Raw genomic sequence first — 21,191 nt, 5'->3', positions numbered from 1 at the left:
TCGAAATTGAACCCACTGTGAAAATCAAAAATGGTTTATTTGGAACAGTTAGCTGCTATACCTTCCAGCTATGTCTCTACATAACCGCCGCTCCAACTTGGACATTGGTCGTAGTGTTGTACCAACTTTCCAATATCCTCATCACATCTGCGATCTCTGCCAGTTCTTTACGCTGGTCTATAGCTCATTGTCTGGGGCAAAATGTTGTCTTCATAGCCAGCGATTGATGTGAGGATAGCTGAAACTCAGGGGGAGCCAATTATGGGCTGTATTGTGGGTTATCAAACACTTCCCATCGAAAACACTGCAGGAGCATACTCATTGCATCTGCAGAGTGCTGCCAAGAATTGTTACGAAGAAGGGAATGCATGACAGTTACGTTACGTGGGCTGCATGAAACCAGGAGAAATCTTTCACCAGGCCTTCATATTTGTTGGGAGCCCTAGTTTTTAGGCACCTTTACGTGTTGCTGTGTAGTCAGGTCTGAAAAGGGCGACGTGATGCGATCAACGGGCATACTAGCCCGCCCGGTTGGCCGTGCCATCTAACGCACCGCTTTCCGGGCGGGAAGGAGCACCGGTCCCCGGCACGAATCCGCCTGGCGGATTTGTGTCGAGGTCCGGTGAACCGGCCAGTCTGTGGATGGTTTTTCGGCGGTTTTCCATCTGCCTAGGCGAATGCGGGCTGGTTCCCCTTATTCCGCCTCAGCTACACTATGTGGGCGATTGCTGTGCAAACAAATTCTCCACGTACGCGTTGTTGTTGTTGTTGTGGTCTTCAGTCCTGAGACTGGTTTGATGCAGCTCTCTATGCTACTCTATCCTGTGCAAGCTTCTTCATCTCCCAGTACTTTCTGCAACCTACATCCTTCTGAATCTGCTTAGTGTATTCATCTCTTGGTCTCCCTCTATCATTTTTACCCTCCACGCTGCCCTCCAATGCTAAATTTGTGATCCCTTGATGCCTCAGAACATGTCCTACCAACCGCTCCCTTCTTCTTGTCAAGTTGTGCTACAAACTCCTCCCCAATTCTATTCAATATCTCCTCATTAGTTATGTGATCTACCCATCTAATGTTCAGCATTCTTCTGTAGCATCACATTTCGAAAGCTTCTATTCTCTTCTTGTCCAAACTAGTTATCGTCCATGTTTCACTTCTATACATGGCTACACTCCATACAAATACTTTCAGAAACGACTTCCTGACGCTTAAATCTATACTCGATGTTAACAAATTTCTCTTCTTCAGAAACGCTTCCTTTGCCATTGCCAGTCTACATTTTATATTCTCTCTACTTCGACCATCATCAGTTATTTTGCTCTCCAAATAGCAAAACTCCTTTACTACTTTAAGTGTCTCATTTCCTAATCTAATTCCCTCAGCATCACCCGATTTCATTCGACTATATTCCATTATGGTCGTTTTGCTTTTGTTGATGTTCATCTTATATCCTCCTTTTACGCGTACACCACCATTACTCTAGCACGTAAACATAGGGGTTATACTCGTCTGGTGTGAGACGTTCCCTGGGGGGGTCCACCGGGGGCCGAACCGTACAATAACCCTGGGTTCGGTGTGGCGCGGCGGAGGGGTGAAGTGGGCTGCGATAGTCGTCGTGGGGTTGCAGACCACTGCGGCATGAGACAATGTCGAACACATCTGTGCAAAGCTTCATCGGATTTTCACTTTGGTTTCCATTTCGTGTCCAACTGGAATTTTGTGGGCCACATTCCACTGCACGACGCAAAAATGGGATGCATTTGATTCTACCTTTCACACTTTGGAATGCACTGCAACGTGAAATTCCGCCTTGTGACGTCACAAAACTCGTCAGCTCCACGTTCGGTTTCACGTCCCGCGTGAGGATAGGTGGTGGGAAGGAGAGTGGTAAGAGTGAATGGGGCGGTGGACAGGCGGCGGCGCTGAACGGCTCGCTGGCGGCGCACGAGCGCGCGGCGGCGCTGCTGTCGCTGCGCCAGGTGGCGCTGCGCCGGCCCGAGGCGGTCTCGCAGCTGCTGCTGGTGGTGTTCCGGGACTACGCGCAGCCGCTGCCCGTGCGCCTGGCGGCCGGCACGCTGCTGCTCTTCACGCGGCCCGGGCCCGCGCTTTGGCACCGCATCGCCACCGCCACCTGGTTCGAGCCCAGCCCCGCCGTCGTCGCCTTCGTCTGGACCACTCTCAGCTCGCTCGCCTCTTCCGACGACCCGGTCACCAGAGACATGTAAGTGCACGACTGGTACCTTCAGTTTTACACGGTTCGTTAACAAATGTGCAAGTCAAAATGATCACAGCATCAAAGAATGCACACTTTCTTGGTCTCTTTTACTGACCTTCTTCAGTTAGCAGCAGAGTGGCAGCATTGCCAAGAAGAACACCTGCACATATGTACTTGCACATCAAAAAGATTTCAGTGTCATCTCTCCAAAAGACGTAGATACTATAGATGATCTACGGGATGTGGGTCTGTGATTTTGGCCTTTTCAAATTTGCCAAGAATATTTCTGTCACTATCATAGGCTAGGATGTAATCTTCCATCGACGTATGTCTGACTGCCCCAATATTCTGGGCAAGTTTGGTAACACACAAGCGAGAAGCAACACATTTTTAACATGGATGTCATGTCATTTGGCACCCCTCCCCCACTTTCAAACCCCTCCCCAGTACATTAATTGCCATTTATTGTCCTCTTGGTAGGACCTTTAACAATAATTCTGAAATAGTGAATGTAGAAGTGGGTTGATCCTATGTCCAAATTTTACAGCTTTGCAGCCCAAACACTTGTATCACTTTGGCCTTAAATCGACTCCACCAATATTCCATCAACAAAGGAGGCTGCAGTACAGTATCTGCACCGCATGACAGTAAAAGTGAAGACGTGGTCACATTCAATGTAACTTTGTACACATACACACCATGATACTGTACGTAAAATACACTACTGGCCATTAAAATTGCTACACCACGAAGATGACGTGCTACAGACACGAAATTTAACCGACAGGAAGAAGATGCCGTCATATGCAAATGATTAGCTTTTCAGAGCATTTACTTAAGGTTGGCGCCGGTGGTGACACCTACAACATGCTGACATGAGGAAAGTTTCCAACCGATTTCTCGTACACAAACAGCAGTTGACCGGCGTTGCCTGGTGAACCGTTGTTGTGATGCCTCGTGTAAGGATGAGAAATGCGTACCATCACGTTTCCGACTTTAATAAAGGTCGGATTTTGGCCTATAGCAATTTCGGTTTGTCGTATCGCGACATTGCTGCTCGCGTTGGTCGAGATACAATGACTGTTAGCAGAATATGGAACGGTCGGTTCAGGAGGGTAATACGGAACGCCGTGCTGGATCCCAACGGCCTCGTACCACTAGCGGTCCAGATGACAGGCATATTATCTGCATGGCTGTAACGGATCGTTCAGCCACGTCACGATCCCTGAGTCAACAGATGGGGACATTTGCAAGACAACAATTATCTGCACGAACAGTTCGACGACGTTTGCAGCAGCATGGACTATCAGCTCGGAGACCATGGCTGCGGTTACCCTTGACGCTGCATCACAGACAGGAGCGCCTGCGATGGTGTACGCAACGACGAACCTGGGTGCACGAATGGCAAAACGTCATTTTTTCGGATGAATCCAGGTTCTGTTTACAGCATCATGACGGTCGCATCCGTGTTTGGCGACATCGCGGTGAACGCACATTGGCAGTGCGTATTCGTCATCGCCATACTGGCGTATCACCCGACGTGATGGTAGGGGGTGGCATTGGTTACACGTCTCGGTCACCTCTTGTTCGCATTGACGGCACTTTGAACATTTCAGATGCGTTACGACCCGTCGCTCTACCCTTCATTCGATCCCTGCGAAACCCTACATTTCAGCAGGATAATGCACGACCGCATATTGCAGGTCCTATATAGGCCTTTCTGGATACAGAAAATGTTCTACTGCTGCTCTGTCCAGCACATTCTCTAGATCTCTCACCATCTGAAAACGTCTGGTCAATGATAGCCGAGGAACTGGCTCGTCACAATACGCCAGTCACTACTCTTGAAGAACTGTGGTATCGTGATGAAGCTGCATGGGCTGCTGTACCTGTACACGCCATCGAAGTTCTGTTTGACTCAATGCCCAGGCGTATCAAGGCCGTTATTATTGCCAGAGGTGGTTGTTCTGGGTACTGATTTCTCAGGATCTATGCACCCAAATTGCGTGAAAATGTAATCACATGTCAGTTCTAGTTTAATATATTTGTCCAACGAATACCCGTTTATCATCTGCATTTCTTCTTGGTGTAGCAATTTTAATGTCCAGTAGTGTATTAGATTTGCAATTTACAGTGGTAGGTGGAACGGCTACCAGAGTGCATTAGGGGTATTCATGTTTAATGTTTTTCCTGGCCTGGTAGAGTATATGTGTGGTGTGAACGGCGTCATATATTCAATGATTACTGTGAAAGACTCAGAAATGTTGTGTAATTGTGTGAGACTAAATGACCAGTGTTCAAAAGGGGTGTCGTGTGTCTCTGCTGGTATAATTGACCAATATCCAGATTTGTGTGGCAATCAGGTGTGCCAGTGGCCTGATGCTGGAGTGCAGGGGAACTTGAGGGCAAGTATACTCGCTGTGAAGGTTTCCGTCGACCACATCTGACCACCACAAGGGAAGATCGCTGCATTGTGCACCAAGCACATCGTAACCACTGCACATCTGTACTTGCCATCTGAAAACATGTAATGGATTCCCTCCAACATTCATTGTCATCTCACACCACTGGTGGAAGACTAGCAGCAGCCGGACTACAAAATTACTGTCCCCGATGCCATTAACACCATAAAACGAATGGATGGGTTTGGTGTGGTGCCGTGACCAGAAAGTGTAGAATGCCGATGAAGATGACATCTTTTATTCAGCAATGACTTGCAATTCTGCACTACGTGAGATGGCAATCATCAGCAAATACGGTGGCAACCTGGGTAGAGGTCTCATTCTTCCAATGTTTTGGAGAGTTACAGTGGTTTTACTACTGGCACCGTGGTGTGGGGAGCCATTGTGTACGACTTCAGGCCACAGCTGCTAATGGTTGAGGTTTCTCTGATGGCACAATGGTACATCATGGACATCCTACGTCCCTGTGTTTTACCTCTGAAATGTGTTCAAATGTGTGTGAGTTCTTAAGGGACCAAACTGCAGAGGTCATCGGTCCCTAGACTTACTCACTACTTAAACTAACTTAAACTAACTGATGCTAAGAACAACACACACACCCATGCCCGAGGGAGGACTCGAAACTCCGGCGGGAGGGGCCGCACAGTATTACCTCTAATGTAACGGTATTGTGGTGCCATATTGCAACAGAACAGTGCTGGTCCACACGTGGCACATGTCACTATGAACTGTCGGTATGATGTTGAGATGGCCCCGTGGAGAACAATTACGCCAGATCTATCTCCAGTAGAACATGTGTGGAATGTCACAGATGTCAACTTTGGTCCAAGTACTAACATCCAGTATATTAAAGGACCAGTTAGTGCAGTTGTGCGCTAGTTTGGCACAGGAGAAAATACAATGACTTTATGATACCTTCCTCAACTTAATCGCTCCATGCATCCAGGCCAGAGGGGGATACAATGGCGTACTGATAAGTGGGCTCACACCACCCACTTCTCTGTAAATTCGAATGGATTTTGTAGCCACGTAAATAACATCACATACCCTCTCACCCCATCAAGTTTCATTTAGTTTCTATCTCTTCTACTAGGTGCTTCACTTTTTATGTTAGGCAGTGTGTAAGAGTTTATATCCTGTAATAACCGAAACATGTGTGTCCCCTTTAGGTAATACAGAACAAGGATTGACAAATCTCAGACAGTCCTCCACCATACAAGCACACACCACAAGCATGTGTCATATATTCAGGAACATGAGACATTCGAATAATGCCGTCATTCAGAATCTGGCGAATTACGATTATAGCCACAGGTGGAAACGAAACTGGTCAAAAATTCTTTTCCGTAGTGTAACCTTACCATGCATGACAATTCAAATCTAGTAACACCGATAAATTAGGATCAGCGATTCCTAAACATCAGCAAATCTGAGTAGATTTGAGATCTAGGACCTGACTGCTAACGTGAAACGCGGACAAAACCCATGCACCAATTAGAACGAGAGACCTGTTTTATAATCAAATTAATTACTCTGATGACGATGTTGGGATTTTACGAAACTGAGAGTGTTGCAGTTGGCCTAGGAGACATCGTAGGTGCACAGAAAGAATGGTAACTACCCATTGCAGCATTGCATGAACTGTTGCAGCTGGTACGCATAATCCACCAGGCTCCCTACTTCCCACAGATCACTGTCTTAGTTTTTTCATCCACTTTAAAGTGTTACCCTTCAAAAGCGTGCTGATACTTTTTGCTTGATGGGACCATATACAGGGTGAGTCACCTAACGTTACCGCTGGATAAATTTCGTAAACCACATCAAATACTGACGAACCGATTCCACAGACCAACCGTGAGGCGAGGGGCTAGTGTAATTGTTTAATACAAACCATACAAAAATGCACGGAAGTATGTTTTTTAACACATACCTACTTTTTTTAAATGGAACCACGTTAGTTTTGTTAGCGCATCTGAACATATAAACAAATACGTAATCAGTGCCGTTTGTTGCATTGTAAAATGTTAATTACATCCGGAGATATTGTAACCTAAAGTTGACGCTTGAGTACCACTCCTCCGCTGTTCGATCGTGTGTATCGGAGAGCACTGCAACATACATCGTGTTTCTACAGAATGATCTGCCAACGTTGCTCGAAAATGTCCCACTGGAAACGCGTCGACGTATGTGGTATCAGCATGATGGTGCACCTGCACATTCCGCAATTAACACTAGTCTGACCCTTGACAGGATGTTCTACGGGCGTTTCATTGGACGTGGAGGACGCATAAATTGGCCAGCCGTTCTCCTGATCTTACACCTCTGGACTTCTTTCTGTGGGGTACGTTAAAGGAGAATGTGTACCGTGATGTGCCTACAACCCCAGAGAAACAACGTATTGTGGCAGCCTGCGGCGACATTACACCAGATGTACTGCGGCGTGTACGACGTTCATTACGCCAGAGATTGCAATTGTGTGCAGCAAATGATGGCCACCACATTGAACATCTATTGGCCTGACATGTCGGGACACACTCTATTCCACTCCGTAACTGAAAACGGAAACCACGTGTGTACGTGTACCTCACCCCTCATGGTAATGTACATGTGCGTCAGTGAAAAAGACCAATAAAAAGGTGTTAGCATGTGGACGTAATGTGCTGTTCCAGTCTCTTCTGTACCTAAGGTCCATCACCGTTCCCTTTGGACCCCTACGTAATTCGGTGCTCTCCAATACACACGATCGACCAGCGGAGGAGTGGTACTCAAGCGTCAACTTTAGGTTACAATATCTCCGGATGTAATTAACATTTTACAATGCAACAAACGGCACGGATTAGGTATTTGTTTATATGTTCAGATGTGCTAACAAAACTAACGGGGTTCCATTCAAAAAAACGTAGGTATGTGTTAAAAAACATACTTCCGTGCATTTTTGTATGGTTTGTATTAAACAATTACACTAGCCCCTCTCCTCACGTTCGGTCTGTGGAATCGGTTCGTCAGTATTTGATGTGGTTTACGAAATACACTCCTGGAAATTGAAATAAGAACACCGTGAATTCATTGTCCCAGGAAGGGGAAACTTTATTGACACATTCCTGGGGTCAGATACATCACATGATCACACTGACAGAACCACAGGCACATAGACACAGGCAACAGAGCATGCACAATGTCGGCACTAGTACAGTGTATATCCACCTTTCGCAGCAATGCAGGCTGCTATTCTCCCATGGAGACGATCGTAGAGATGCTGGATGTAGTTCTGTGGAACGGCTTGCCATGCCATTTCCACCTGGCGCCTCAGTTGGACCAGCGTTCGTGCTGGACGTGCAGACCGCGTGAGACGACGCTTCATCCAGTCCCAAACATGCTCAATGAGGGACACATCCGGAGATCTTGCTGGCCAGGGTAGTTGACTTACACCTTCTAGAGCACGTTGGGTGGCACGGGATACATGCGGACGTGCATTGTCCTGTTGGAACAGCAAGTTCCCTTGCCGGTCTAGGAATGGTAGAACGATGGGTTCGATGACGGTTTGGATGTACCGTGCACTATTCAGTGTCCCCTCGACGATCACCAGTGGTGTACGGCCAGTGTAGGAGATCGCTCCCCACACCATGATGCCGGGTGTTGGCCCTGTGTGCCTCGGTCGTATGCAGTCCTGATTGTGGCGCTCGCCTGCACGGCGCCAAACACGCATACGACCATCATTGGCACCAAGGCAGAAGCGACTCTCATCGCTGAAGACGACACGTCTCCATTCGTCCCTCCATTCACGCCTGTCGCGACACCACTGGAGGCGGGCTGCACGATGTTGGGGCGTGAGCGGAAGACGGCCTAACGGTGTGCGGGACCGTAGCCCAGCTTCATGGAGACGGTTGCGAATGGTCCTCGCCGATACACCAGGAGCAACAGTGTCCCTAATTTGCTGGGAAGTGGCGGTGCGGTCCCCTACGGCACTGCGTAGGATCCTACGGTCTTGGCGTGCATCCGTGCGTCGCTGCGGTCCGGTCCCAGGTCGACGGGCACGTGCACCTTCCGCCGACCACTGGCGACAACATCGATGTACTGTGGAGACCTCACGCCCCACGTGTTGAGCAATTCGGCGGTACGTCCACCCGGCCTCCCGCATGCCCACTATACGCCCTCGCTCAAAGTCCGTCAACTGCACATACGGTTCACGTCCACGCTGTCGCGGCATGCCACCAGTGTTAAAGACTGCGATGGAGCTCCGTATGCCACGGCAAACTGGCTGACACTGACGGCGGCGGTGCACAAATGCTGCGCAGCTAGCGCCATTCGACGGCCAACACCGCGGTTCCTGGTGTGTCCGCTGTGCCGTGCGTGTGATAATTGCTTGTACAGCCCTCTCGCAGTGTCCGGAGCAAGTATGGTGGGTCTGACACACCGGTGTCAATGTGTTCTTTTTTCCATTTCCAGGAGTGTATATCCAACGGTAACGTTAGGTGACTCACCCTGTATGTGAGTGCAGATGTATCAATATGTGACATGAAATTACGTTTCCCTTTATTTGGAGCAAACGTGAGTGTCCACAGTTTGCGGTGCGTATCATCAGTGAGGTCGTTACGAAGAAAGCGGAGGAGGGTGCTTTTGAGGACCATCAGGGTATACAAGGTCATTCTGGTGGAGACCCTTCTGGTGGTCCTTTGGATATACAGTACATTTGTATTTACAGTTATGCAGGAAGGGTACTGTGTCTAGCTTCGAAGGGAAGATATAGACAGAATTTAGTGGATCACAGGATACAGGCTTGGTGAAAAGGTGGAAATAAAATGGTTGCTTGATAGAATCAAGTTGAATGGAGCAAATGCTATGAAGTTTTATGAGCTCATTCAGTGTGTTGCTGAGTAGTGCAACATGAAGTAGTTACATGTCATGAAGGCTTTCTTGACCAGTTGTGGACCTATCCCATCTATTTATTAAAAAAAAAAAAAAGCACGAGAACTGACGGAAAATGGATATGTGGTGCTGAAGGTGTGTGGCGATTTGTACTTCATAAGAGATGACAGAAAACGAATCATGAGTTCATCAGTGTCGAAAACATCTTGTGCAGTGCATGATTTTATTCGCCGCTGGGTTAGCTGATAGATTTGTTCTCCCTTAGGGAGCTCGACACATACTTGGAAACCACTGGAGTTAAATTTGTGAATTTTTTTATCTTTTGATGTTTTTCTACATCTACATCTATACTCCGCGAGCCACCTTACGGTGTGTGGCGGAGGGTACTTATTGTACCACTATCTGATCCCCCCTTCCCTGTTCCATTCACGAATTGTGCGTGGGAAGAACGACTGCTTGTAAGTCTCCGTATTTGCTCTAATTTCTCGGATCTTTTCGTTGTGATCATTACGCGAGATATATGTGGGCGGTAGTAATATGTTGCCCATCTCTTTCCGGAATGTGCTCTCTCGTAATTTCGATAATAAACCTCTCCGTATTGCGTAACGCCTTTCTTGAAGTGCCGGCCGGAGTGGCCGAGCGGTTCTAGGCGCTACAGTCTGGAACAGCGCGGCCACTACGGTCGCAGGTTCGAATCCTGCCTCGGGCATGGATGTATGTGATGTCCTTAGGTTAGTTAGATTTAAGTAGTTCTAAGTTCTAGGGGACTGATGACCTCAGAAGTTAAGTCCCATAGTGCTCAGAGCCATTTGAACCATTTGAACTTTCTTGAAGTGTCCGCCACTGGAGCTTGTTCAGCATCTCCGTAACGCTCTCGCGCTGACTAAATGTCCCCATGACGAATCGCGCTGCTTTTCGCTGGATCATGTCTATCTCTTATATTAATCCAACCTGGTAAGGGTCCCATACTGATGAGCAATACTCAAGAATCGGACGAACAAGCGTTTTGTAAGCTACTTCTTTCGTCGATGAGTCACGTTTTCTTCGAATTCTTCCTATGAATCTCAACCTGGCGCCTGCTTTTCCCACTATTTGTTTTATGTGATCATTCCACTTCAGATCGCTCCGGATAGTAACTCCTAAGTATTTTACGGTCGTTACCGCTTCCAATGATTTACCACCTATGGCATAATCGTACTGGAATGGATTTCTGCCCATATGTATGCGCATTATATTACATTTATCTACGTTTAGGGAAAGCTGCCAGCTGTCGCACCATGCATTAATCCTCTGCAGGTCCTCCTGGAGTACGTACGAGTCTTCTGATGTTGCTACTTTCTTGTAGACAACCGTGTCATCTGCAAATAGCCTCACGGAGCTACCGATGTTGTCAACTAAGTCATTTATGTATATTGTAAACAATAAAGGTCCTATCACGCTTCCCTGCGGTACTCCCGAAATTACCTCTACATCTGCAGATTTTGAACCGTTAAGAATGACATGTTGTGTTCTTTCTTCTAGGAAATCCTGAATCCAATCACAAACCTGGTCCGATATTCCGTAAGCTCGTATTTTTTTCACTAAACGTAAGTGCGGAACCGTATCAAATACCTTCCTGAAGTCCAGGAATACGGCATCAATCTGCTCGCCAGTGTCTACGGCACTGTGAATTTCTTGGGCAAATAGGGCGAGCTGAGTTTCACATGATCTCTGTTTGCGGAATCCATGTTGGTTATGATGAAGGAGATTTGTATTATCTAAGAACGTCATAATACGAGAACACAAAACATGTTCCATTATTCTACAACAGATTGACGTAAGCGAAATAGGCCTATAATTATTTGCATCTGATTTATGACCCTTCTTGAAAATGGGAACGACCTGCGCTTCCTTCCAGTCGCTAGGTACTTTACGTTCTTCCAGCGATCTACGATAAATTGCTGATAGAAAGGGGGCAAGTTCTTTAGCATAATCACTGTAGAATCTTAAGGGTATCTCGTCTGGTCCGGATGCTTTTCCGCTACTAAGTGATAGCAGTTGTTTTTCAATTCCGATATAGTTTATTTCAATATTTTCCATTTTGGCGTCCGTGCGACGGCTGAAGTCAGGGACCGTGTTACGATTTTCTGCAGTGAAACAGTTTCGGAACACTGAATTCAGTACTTCTGCCTTTCTTCGGTCGTCCTCTGTTTCGGTGCCATCGTGGTCAACGAGTGACTGAATAGGGGATTTAGATCCGCTTACCGATTTTACATATGACCAAAACTTTTTAGGGTTCTTGTTTAGATTGTTTGCCAATGTTTTATGTTCGAATTCGTTGAATGCTTCTCTCATTGCTCTCTTTACGCTCTTTTTCGCTTCGTTCAGCTTTTCCTTATCAGCTATGATTCGACTACTCTTAAACCTATGATGAAGCTTTCTTTGTTTCCGTAGTACCTTTCGTACATGATTGTTATACCACGGTGGATCTTTCCCCTCGCTTTGGACCTTAGTCGGTACGAACTTATCTAAGGCGCACTGGACGATGTTTCTGAATTTTTTCCATTTTTGTTCCACATCCTCATCCTCAGAAATGAACGTTTGATGGTGGTCACTCTGATATTCTGCGATTTGTGCCCTATCACTCTTGTTAAGCAAATATATTTTCCTTCCTTTCTTGGCATTTCTTATTACACTTGTAGTCATTGATGCAACCACTGACTTATGTTCACTGATACCCTCTTCTACATTCACGGAGTCGAAAAGTTCCGGTCTATTTGTTGCTATGAGGTCTAAAACGTTAGCTTCACGAGTTGGTTCTCTAACTATCTGCTCGAAGTAATTCTCGGACAAGGCAGTCAGGATAATGTCACAAGAGTCTCTGTCCCTGGCTCCAGTTCTGATTGTGTGACTATCCCATTCTATACCTGGTAGATTGAAGTCTCCCCCTATTACAATAGTATGATCACGAAACTTCTTCACGACGTTCTGCAGGTTCTCTCTGAGGCGCTCAACTACTACGGTTGCTGATGCAGGTGGTCTATAGAAGCATCCGACTATCATATCTGACCCACCTTTGATACTTAACTTAACCCAGATTATTTCACATTCGCATTCGCTAATAACTTCACTGGATATTATTGAATTCTTTACTGCTATAAATACTCCTCCACCATTGGCGTTTATCCTATCCTTGCGGTATATATTCCATTCTGTGTCTAGGATTTCGTTACTGTTCACTTCCGGTTTTAACCAACTTTCCGTTCCTAATACTATATGCGCACTATTTCCTTCAATAAGAGATACTAATTCAGGAACCTTGCCCTGGATACTCCTGCAGTTTACCAATATTACGTTAACTTTTCCTGTTTTTGGTCTCTGAGGACGGACGTTCTTTATCAACGATGATAATGTCCTCTCTGGTAAGCCGTCAGGTATTTTATCGTTTCGCCCAAGGGGGGGTCCCTCTAACCTAAAAAACCCCCGTGTGCACGCCACACGTACTCTGCTACCCTAGTAGCTGCTTCCGGTGTGTAGTGCACGCCTGACCTGTCTAGGGGGGCCCTACAGTTCTCCACCCAATAACGGAGGTCGATGAATTTGCAACCATTATAGTCGCAGAGTCGTCTGAGCCTCTGGTTTAGACCCTCCACACGGCTCCAAACCAGAGGACCGCGATCGACTCTGGGCACTATGCTGCAGATATTAAGCTCAGCTTGCACTCCGCGTGCGATGCTGGTTGTCTTCACCAAATCAGCCAGCCGCCGGAAGGAACCAAGGATGGCCTCAGAACCCAAGCGGCAGGCGTCATTCGTTCCGACATGTGCTACTATCTGCAGCCGGTCACACCCAGTGCGTTCAATAGCTGCCGGAAGGGCCTCCTCCACATTACGGACGAGACCCCCCGGCAAGCACACCGAGTGCACACTGGCATTCTTCCCCGACCTACCCGCTATTTTCCTGAGGGGCTCCATAACCCGCCTAACGTTGGAGCTCCCTATAACTAATAGGCCCGCCCTCTGTGACTGTCGGGACCTTGCCGGAGAATCGGCCACTGGCCCAACAGGCGAGGCATCCTGTGGTGGCTCGGAAACGATGTCATCACCACTAGGAAGCACCCCGTACCTGTTGGAAAGGGGTAAGGCAGCTGCCACGCGGCCAGATCCCACCTTCGCCTTTCGGCCAGGCACGCGCGAGCCCACCACTGTCCGCCATTCACCCTGGAGTGATGGCTGACCGGTAAGATGCTCACTGCCGGAAGACGCAGCGACATCAGGGGTTCCATGTGATTCCAAGGCCACCGAAGTAGGCATAGGTCTCACCACAGTTGCCCCAACGCCACTACGAGCCGACGCCTGCGCCTCGAGCTCGATGAGCCTAACAGACAAAGCCTCCACCTGCCCCCGAAGAGTGGCCAGTTCTCCTTGCGTCCGCTCACAACAACCACAGTCCCTACACATGACTATGTTTACCCATCTACGACATTTTATGTGGTATTAGTGCCATTCCATTGTTGACTTTCATTGTATGTATGGCGTTAGTATGATTCCAGTTACATGTGATGTGTCTTTTGCCTGTGGAGGCACAACGAAAACAGTGTCCAGGTAAACAGTGTAGAACAAGTTTATTAATAAGTACATAAACATAAACTATTTCCTGGAATCATTTATTTACAAATGAAAATTTTGTTGATTCTTTGAGTCCCAACAGGAAAGCAAATAATGATCAGCGGAAAAATGCTCTTATCGGAGCACAAAAATGTGGATATGCTCCTGATTATTAAGAGACTCAGACTGGAAAGTGGGTACCAGCCGCCTAATTTTACCTTCCACAATACCGCTAAAAATTTTCCCAAAAATACTGGTATGCGAACATATTCGCGCTCAACTCCCCTCCCAATCCCACAAACTCCCCTAATTGTAACTCGCTCACACCCACTAATCCATCGCTGTAAGTCGATCATACCCATCCACTCCCACTTTCCCATTGTCACTCACTCATTCAGCCCAACTCATTATCGTTATCTCTTTGTATCTCTCTGACTGTCACTATCCTATGTGTCACAGCCAAAGTCTCCTTCATTCTGTCCATCCTCTGCTGTCTCTTCTCACTATCTCTCTTTGCTGCTACTATCTCATTCATAACTTTCCGCTGCTGCTGTCTCTTCCTGCTATCACTATCTCTCTCTACTTTGTTGTCCTGTCATAGATTCTGTCTCTCATCATCACTGTCTCCCACCCACTTCAACTTTCCCCTTCTTACTATTCCTCTCCCACTGACACAGCCTCATTCTTATTAACGAAGAAACAGTCACGATCGCAAAATATCATCGAACGTAACTGTTTCTTTATAAGTAAATATCGGAAGTAGGGTCGCCGACACTCCCAACCATGATGGTTAAAATCACAGTCTCCTTCGCTCTTTTCCTAGCACTGTTCTGTCGCTATCAATATGTTTCATTGCCACTGTGTCCCTTTCTCTCACACCGCCATTGTCTCCTTCACTCTTTCTATAGCACAGCCACTGTCTCCTATCTTCCAGTATTTATTGCTTTTCTGTCTCTTTCTCATTGCCATTTTCTCCTTTTCTCTCAGCGTAAAAAAGCACCCATTTGTTCGCATACCAAACTTTTGAGAGAAGTTTTAAAGGTGCTGAGGAAGGTAGAATAAGGTAGCTGGTATCCCACTTTTCAGTCAGAGTCTTTTAATAAATAGGAGCGTATTCGTTTTTTCGGAGCTCCGGCAGGAGCTTTTTGCCGCTGTTTCCCTTCTTCTCCCTGCTACAGCAGGTCATGTCACTCATATGAAAAAAAAACCTCATGAATCACTAAAATATTTATAGTTTACTTAAGTGAAATTGAAATGACACAAAATATATAATTTTACACCTCATCCCAGATTTTACATGCACAAAAATCGGATCAACCACGCAATACTTCATGGAGACAGCCATGTTAGGCGCCTCGGACACAAACTCAGGAACAGCCGTGTGACACGCGTCTTTTGGTGTGCATATTCTGACGTCTACAGTGCCGCCTACTGCTCAAATTTTCGTAAATTGTTTTTATTCCCTGACGCTTTTCTCATGCGTCAATAATATGCTTTTCAAATTTGACGTCGTTCTAAGCAGTGATTCTCTTTATACAGAGTTTTGAAACTGGACCTTTAATTATGGACACCCTGTACATTAGATGAAATAAATTCACTGAAATGAAATAAGTGGAAAAAAATGGTTCAAATGGCTCTGAGCACTATGGGACTTAACTACTGAGGTCATCAGTCCCCTAGAACTTAGAACTACTTAAACCTAACTAACCTAAGGACATCACACACATCCATGCCCCAGGCAGGATTCGAACCTGCGACCGTAGCGATCACGCGGTTCCAAACTGACGCGGTTAGAACCGCCCGTCCACACCGGCCGGCGAAATAAGTGGAGATGAAGTTAGTGAAATTCAATGACGTGAACGAAAATCATGGAAATCATTTTCCAGATGCTGAACTTTCAGTGTAAGAAATGCCTGTATCGTTCCTCAAGGCGTACTTTGATGTCCTAATTGCCGCTCGTGAGTTCGAACTCGTTCTCCACAACTTATTCATTACATAGCAAGTTCAGCGTCTGAGAAAGTGTGTCACTGATTTTAATTTATGTCATTGATTTCGTAGCAGTATTTAATCTGTACATGTATATTCCTTTGCGAGGAAAAGATTGGTTCTCCTCCATATCCGTTGTGCCACATAGTATGAATTATGGAGGGAGTGGCAGATGGGGAGGGTCGACTGCTTTCTTAGAGAGAGCTGCTGATAGAAATGACGAATAGGAGTTCCGTCAGCAGCGAGGTAGCTAGGGATGCAGCACATGCTTGAAATGTGAAAAAATGGGCTACAAAATCTGTTGCATCGTTTCCAGAGAATCTGTATGGCCATCCACTTAAACTGATTTATGGAAATCACAGAAACCTAAATCAGGAGGTGGGGATGTTGTTTTGAATCCAATTCTTCTTGTACGCAAGTCCAGACTGGCGTAGGGGTCCGGTAAAAGACCCCTACAGTCGTCAAGACTGTGCCGAGCAGGGTGCAGTGATGAGGATCTGTTTATGCTCGAGAGATCCAAGAAAACATTATTCATGGTAACATATTTATTGTTCAGAAATACAGAATTGTCTTCCCAGGGAGCTGACAACCCAGTCGTGACGGTGGTGTACGGACCCTGTCAGCAGTAGCAGACATGCATCTGCCTGGCAGAACTGCTGCGCAGCATAGGGCTCGTGTGACAGCTGTTACGTCACGACTGGTTGGTGCCCCTTGGTGTCGCAGCTGTCGACGCCCCCACTGGACACGGATGGACAGTAGCTGTGTGTCCTGATACTGAATCATTCTGAATGACGTCAAAGATGTGTGCCCAGGAAACTGGCCGTCTAGCGCAGTCTGAAATACACGTTGCCATGCAGAATTCGAGCCACGGTCTCCAGTTAGAAGATAGGCTGCCGGCATCAGTGACGTCTGCAGGAATGGGGGAGTCAGCAACAGTGGCTCCCGCTCACAATGGTGGATGGCGAACAGCTTCTTGGCCCAACTGGTCAAGCCTCTACTACGTTATCAGGTTGATGGCAGTATCTGTGCCCCATTAGTGATGACCTGGAAGTTGACACTGCACAATGCAGTAGAAGAGTCTTTCCAGCGAGACTTGGAGCTCCATAGATGATCATAGACGATCAGATGCACACAAGGTCGACGGGTAGAGCCTCCTCGCACAACAGGACAGCTACAACTGAGACAACTGATTAAGAATGGTGTAGTATTTATGCTGGTGTTTCCCAAGAACTCTGCTGTGGTGGGGGTAGCAATGACAGCATGTGTACTAGTTTTCTTGTTTGGTCAGCTCTTCTAATGGCTTCAGATTTTCCTAAGCTCTTCTTTTGGACATTCTTTTCTGCTGCATCAGTAGCTCAAGAGTTGCTTTTGTGTTGTATCTGGGCCTTCTTGTGACATTCTGCGCTTTCACCAGTATGATGGCACCTTTCTGTTGCCGTTATGTCGTAGTGCTTTATTCGTGGACTTGGGTGCTTGGCTGGTCCCACATGTCGCAATTACTTGTGCTTTCCCCTCGACCTGCTCAGTATTATCCCATACCTTGGAGTCTACCGGTCATACGCTCAGGTGAGCTGGCTTCTGGCGTCGCTGGTGAAGAACTTTAACAAATTTTTAGTTTCCTCCTGGGACACAGTTCTCGGGACATCACCACGCTCGGTAGGCTTGGCGGATCTCAACATTTAACCGTTCATATTTTATTTAAATATAATTGCTATCTATGTTTGATCTGCAGTTAGTAGTACTAATCGAATTCTGAGAAGATAGGTTTTCATCTCAGTGTATCCGAGTTTTGCTTAAAGTTAAGAAAGAAAATACCACTCTAATGGCTCCTTACAGCGAACAGTGCACAGCTGACTGTGAGGGTGGTGTGCTGGTAGCGGCTTTGTTACCACTCTTTCTCCATTGAAAAAGGCAATGTTCAGTCACACAGTGATGATGAAATACCTGTCATCATGATGATGATCATACGTGTACTACTGTAACCAATGAGACTGAAAATAGTGAGGACCCCTGTTAACTCTAGGTAAGTGACTTAGATGGGGACAGGATAGAAAAGAATATGATATAAAGTGGACATATGATGTTTGTGAGGGAATGACGTAACAGGTAGTTCGTGGGTATCATAAGGGAATAGGATTCTAGTTAGGCTGAAGGAAGATATGCTGGATGATGACGATGATTTTGGTTTAACACACCCAGTCCCCGGATGGAGAAAATCACAGAGCCGGTCGGGAATCGAACATGGGACCCCACGATCCAGGGGCAGCAGTGCTAACCACTAGACCATGAGCTGTGGACCGGTATGTTGGAGCCTGCACCAGGGACGCTAGGGTAGGGTAGGTGACACTGGATAAGAATGGTGCATTTCAGCAATGATTTTATATCTAGAAGGTGAAACCGATTAAAATTACCCTGAGAAGAAAGTAGAGTGTCTGGATATGAGAGACAGTCAGATATATGTTGGTGTGCTGAAAAGTAATGCCTCTGGATTTTTGAATAAAACAAACGTTATTAACATTCTACATCTCTATTCTTCATCTACATATTTATTCCTAAAAAAAAAAATTTTTCAAATGGCTCTGAGCACTATGGGAGTTAACTTCTGAGGTCATCAGTCCCCTATAACTTAAAACTACTTGAACCTAACTAACCTAAGGACATCACGCACAACTATGCCCGAGGAAGCATTCGAACCTGCGACCGTAGCGGACGCGCGGTTCCAGACTGTAGCGCCTAGAGCCGCTCGGCCACACCGGCCGGCTTTATTTCTCACCATAGACACCATGGGGACTAATAAATTTCTCCAAACAAGTAAACAGTTTGTTGATACCATCTCTGTAGAATGTTTGACTTTGTAGACGGAGCCACAACTTCGCCTCTGCTTGCACTACTTCACTACCAAAGTGAAGTCATTGAAGATATACTTTAAGTTTTGGAAACAGATACAAATCGGATGAGCCACGTCGGGACTGTATGGAGGACAATCGATGACAGTGAACCCAAAGTGTCGAATGGCTGCAGACGTCGCAGCGCTCGTGTGTGGTCTGGCATTGTCATGTTGAAGGAGAGGGTGCTCCATATGTGAACGAAGGCTTCGGATTCGAAACTCGATAACAGCACGCTATTTCTCACGCACTGACATAGTTACATTTCACACTGCCATATTGCGTCCTACAGTTGGAAGCCCTCTAGAGGCAGACAGCTGTACGAACAGACACGAAGAATAAAGATATACAATGTTAACGAAGTTTGTTTTATTTAGAAATCTTTACTAGCTTTCATATAAGAAATTATGGGGCATTACGTTTCAACTATCTCTCTTAATTATTCACGATGACCCAAACTGTTAAGACCAAAATTATACAGATGGTAGAGGATTCTAAAGTGAGTACTATGAGTTAAGTACCTAATGGTCGGAAATAATGATTCAATTTCTTGTTGGGAAAAAAAAAGAAGAAAACCGCTCTGTATTAGCCGAGCGGTCTAAGGCGCTGCGGCCGGCCGAAGTGGCCGTGCGGTTAAAGGCGCTGCAGTCTGGAACCGCAAGACCGCTACGGTCGCAGGTTCGAATCCTGCCTCGGGCATGGATGTTTGTGATGTCCTTAGGTTAGTTAGGTTTAACTAGTTCTAAGTTCTAGGGGACTAATGACCTCAGCAGTTGAGTCCCATAGTGCTCAGAGCCATTTTTTTTGTCTAAGGCGCTGCAGTCATGGACTGTGCGGCTGGTCCCGGCGGAAGTTCGAGTCCTCCCTCGGGCATGGGTGTATGTGTGTTTGTCCTTAGGATACTTTAGATTAAGTAGTGTGTAAGCTTAGGGACTGATGACCTTAGCAGTTAAGACCCATAAGATTTCACACACATTTGAACATTTTTGAAAAGAAGAAAAAAATACGTTATGAGGATGTGCTGAAAAGTAATGCCTCCGAAATATTTGTGTAAACACTCTTAAAGATTTTAAAATAAAATAAACGTTATTTACATTCTACATCTTTATTCTTCATGTCTACATACTTGCAGTGGTCTGCCGCAAGAAGGCACCGACTTGCAGCGTGTAATATGGCTGTGTGTAACGTAACTACACTGATGAGCCAAAACTTTATCACCACCCGCTTAATAGCTTGTTTGTCGGTCTTTGGAACGAAATACATCACTGATTATGCATATCAGGAATCCGACAGTTTGTTGGTAGGTTTGTGGAAGTATGTGTCATTAGATGTCAACGCAAAGGTCATGTAGTACGCGTGAATAACGGATTGCTGATTAGCGTGCTCGGTGATGGCATCTTATAGCGACCCAGATGAGTTTCATAGGATTTACATCAGGCGAACTTGGTCGCCAAGACAACATGAGTTCACTACTATTCTCCTCAAACCACTGTAGCACGATTCTGGCTCCGAGACATAATTATACTACTGAATGATGACCTCGCCGTCGTGGAAGACATAAAACATAAATGGACGCAGCTGGATCATGTCTTTGATTACAACCAACGGTTCCATGCAAGCGCAGGCTCCCATAGCATTACACTTCTCCCGCCAGCCTGCGACCGTGACACGCTGCTCGTTTCGAGTCGCCGTACACCTCGAAGACGGCGTTTGTGGAGACGGCCATCGACCTAGCGTAGCAAAAACGTCATTCACCCAAGAGCCGACACGTTCCATTGATCGACGGTCGAGTCCCGATGGGTCCGTGGCCTCTGCAGTCGTAATTGACAATGTCTTTGGATGAACATCTGAACACGTAGGGACGGTCTGCTGCGGAGCTTAATGTTCTACAATGTAGTATGAACGGTGAGCTCCGAAGTACTTGTGCGTGCACCACCATTTCGTAGTATCGACAAAGGTGCCACAGATCACCTTCTGTCCTACTTTTCAGAGCAGACAAGCCTCAGAACCCCACGTTCTGTGGAGAGTCGTTGACGTACAACCATTTAGCGCCTCGGGGTAGTTTCACTGTCCTTCTACCTCTTTCCGTTTGTGCTCAGGACAGTAGCACGTGAATATTCGACCAGCTTCGCTGTTTTCGAGATACTAGTTCACAGGCTCTGCGTAATACACTACTGGCCTTTAAAATTG

General features: G+C 46.4%; 1 protein-coding gene across 1 annotated transcript in view; it reads left to right on the top strand.

Moving 5' to 3' along the window:
• Positions 1-21,191, top strand: part of LOC124556362 (vitellogenin-like) — a 331,070-nt gene that overhangs the window by 69,457 nt on the left and 240,422 nt on the right. The window contains exon 8 of the mRNA XM_047130328.1: positions 1,915-2,222. Within this exon, the coding sequence (XP_046986284.1) occupies positions 1,915-2,222 (308 nt within the window). The remainder of the gene's footprint in view (positions 1-1,914; positions 2,223-21,191) is intronic.

This window comes from Schistocerca americana, chromosome X, assembly GCF_021461395.2.
Source record: "Schistocerca americana isolate TAMUIC-IGC-003095 chromosome X, iqSchAmer2.1, whole genome shotgun sequence".
NCBI classification, from domain to species: Eukaryota; Metazoa; Arthropoda; class Insecta; order Orthoptera; family Acrididae; genus Schistocerca; species Schistocerca americana.
The sequence above is the reverse complement of the archived record's forward strand: the minus strand, read 5'-3'. Positions and strand labels throughout refer to the sequence as shown.